Source organism: Belonocnema kinseyi, chromosome 5 (assembly GCF_010883055.1).
Source record: "Belonocnema kinseyi isolate 2016_QV_RU_SX_M_011 chromosome 5, B_treatae_v1, whole genome shotgun sequence".
NCBI classification, from domain to species: Eukaryota; Metazoa; Arthropoda; class Insecta; order Hymenoptera; family Cynipidae; genus Belonocnema; species Belonocnema kinseyi.
Genome location: NC_046661.1, coordinates 141,089,559 through 141,092,069, shown reverse-complemented (window position 1 = coordinate 141,092,069; position 2,511 = coordinate 141,089,559). Strand labels below are relative to the sequence as shown.

General features: G+C 34.9%; 1 protein-coding gene across 2 annotated transcripts in view; it reads left to right on the top strand.

Annotated features, from left to right (window-relative positions):
* The window catches only part of LOC117172432 (protein sel-1 homolog 1), a 47,587-nt gene that overhangs the window by 23,726 nt on the left and 21,350 nt on the right, over positions 1 to 2,511 (top strand). For both annotated transcript variants that reach the window (XM_033360357.1, XM_033360356.1), the window contains exon 4: positions 162 to 641. In XM_033360357.1, coding sequence (XP_033216248.1) covers positions 162 to 641 — 480 coding nt within the window. The remainder of the gene's footprint in view (positions 1 to 161; positions 642 to 2,511) is intronic.

The window sequence follows — 2,511 nt, the reverse complement described above, 5'->3', positions numbered from 1 at the left end:
AGTTATTATTATCTACCACTTTATTTCCTAAGTCGTTTTTTTAGCTTAATATTAAATATATTTGAGTGAATTGTTTTATTTTTATTTATTAATTGTAAATCATAACCTGACTTACAAATTAAATAATTCTCTTCTTCATATATTTTTTTATTATAAAAAAGGGAATGGGATTCTTGTATGCAACGGGACTCGGAGGCGTGAACGCTTCTCAAGGAAAAACTCTGCTTCACTACACAGTCGCCGCCCTCGGAGGAGACACCCGGGCCCAAATGGCTCTCGGTTATAGACACTGGGCTGGGATAACCACTCCGGCTTCCTGCGAGAGAGCCCTCGACTTTTATCGAAAAGTGGCGAACAAAGTGGCGGAGGAAGTGTCCCTGAGTGGCGGTCCAGTCGTTCAACGAGTGAGGCTTCTTGATGAGCACGAGAATCCAGGATACAGTTCTGGAATTTTGGATCAAGACTTGATTGAGTACTATCAACTGCTGGCTGACAAGGGAGATATCCAGGCGCAAGTTGGCTTGGGCCAACTTCACTATCAGGGAGGACGAGGTGTGCCACTTGATCACCAGAGGGCACTTCATTATTTCCAGCATGCTGCGGATGCGGGCAATCCAGTTGCGATGGCATTCTTGGGAAAGGTTTGTAATTTTTTTTTTGCTCTTCACACTCGTATTTGGAATATTTTGCTCTTCACACTCGTATTTTAAGTTCTTAGCTCTTCATACTCGTATTTTAAATTGTTAGCTCTTCATACTCGTATTTCAAGTTGTCAGCTCTTCACACTCGTATTTTCAACCTCTAGCTCTTTACACTCACATGTTGAGAATTCAGCTCTTTACTCTCGTATTTTGAGCCGTCAGCTCCTTACACTCGTATTTTGAATCTTCGGCGGAACTTCACACTCGTATTTTGAGCCTTCAGCTCTTTAGACTCGTATTTTGAGCCTTCAGCTCTTTACACTCGTATTTTGAGACTTCAGCTCTTTACACTCGTATTTTGAGTCTTGGGCAGCTCTTCACACTCGTATTTTGAGTCTTCAACTACACTTCACACTCGTATTTTGAAATTTTAGCTCTTCACGTTCGAATTTTAGGTTTTCAGCTCTTCACACTCGTATTTTAAGTTTTCAGCACTTCACACTCGTATTTTAAGTTTTCAGCTCTTCACACTCGTATTTTAAGTTTTCAGCACTGTACACTCGTATTTTGAGACTTCAGCTCTTTACATTCGTATTTTGAGTCTTGGGCAGCTCTTCACACTCGTATTTTGAGTCTTTAACTACACTTCACACTCGTATTTTAAGTTTTCAGCTCTTCACACTCGTATTTTAAGTTTTTAGCTCTTCACACTCGTATTTTAAGTTTTCAGCACTTCACACTCGTATTTTGAGTCTAACTACACTTCACACTCGTATTTTAAGTTTTCAGCTCTTCACACTCGTATTTTAAGTTTTCAGCTCTTCACACTCGTATTTTAAGTTTTCAGCACTTCACACTCGTATTTTGAGCCTTCAGCTCTTTACACTCGTATTTTGAGACTTCAGCTCTTTACAATCGTATTTTCAGTCTTGGGCAGCTCTTCACATTCGTATTTTGAGTCTTCAACTACACTTCACACTCGTATTTTGAACTTTTAGTTCTTCACGTTCGAATTTTAGGTTTTCAGTTCTTGACACTCGTATTTTAATTTTCAGCTCTTCACACTCGTATTTTAAGTTTTCAGCACTTCACACTCATATTCTGAGCCTTCAGCTCCTTACACTCGTATTTTGAGTCTTCGGAGACACTTCACACTCGTATTTTGAAGTTTTAGCTCTTCACGTTTGAATTTCAGGTTTTCAGCTCTTGACACTCGAATTTTAAGGTTTCAGCTCTTCACACTCGAATTTTAAGGTTTCAGCTCTTCACACTCTTATTTTGAGCCTTCATCTCTTCATGCTCGTAGTTTGAACCTTCAGTTTTTTCACACTTATATTTCAAGCATTCAGATCTTCACACTCGTATTTTTTTTTTAAATTAATCTCTTTTTGTAATTGTTTCTACATTATTAATAATCTTTTTTTTTTGTAATAAAAATTTAACTATTACAGTAGAAAATTGAACTATTTTTCTAAAAATCCATTTTTTTTATCAAGTATTAAATTTTTAATGGAAAATTCAACTATTCTATTTTTAGTTGAAAATTAATCTCTTTTTCGACGAAAACTCAACTATTTGGTTGAAAATGACTTTTTTTATTTAAATATCAAACTATTTGTTTGATAATTTATTTACTTTGTGGAAAATTCTTCTTTTTTGTCATTTTTTGTCATCAGTTTTGTTGGAAATTAATTCCTTCAACTGAAAATTGGTATATAAATTTTTTATTAAAACTTGATATTTTCTTGTTCAAAAATCAACATTCTTTTTGAAAAATTGTCTTTTTTAATTGAAAATTAAACAATTTGGTTGAAAATGATTATTTTTTATTTAAATATTAAACTATTTGTTTGATAATTTATGTACTTTG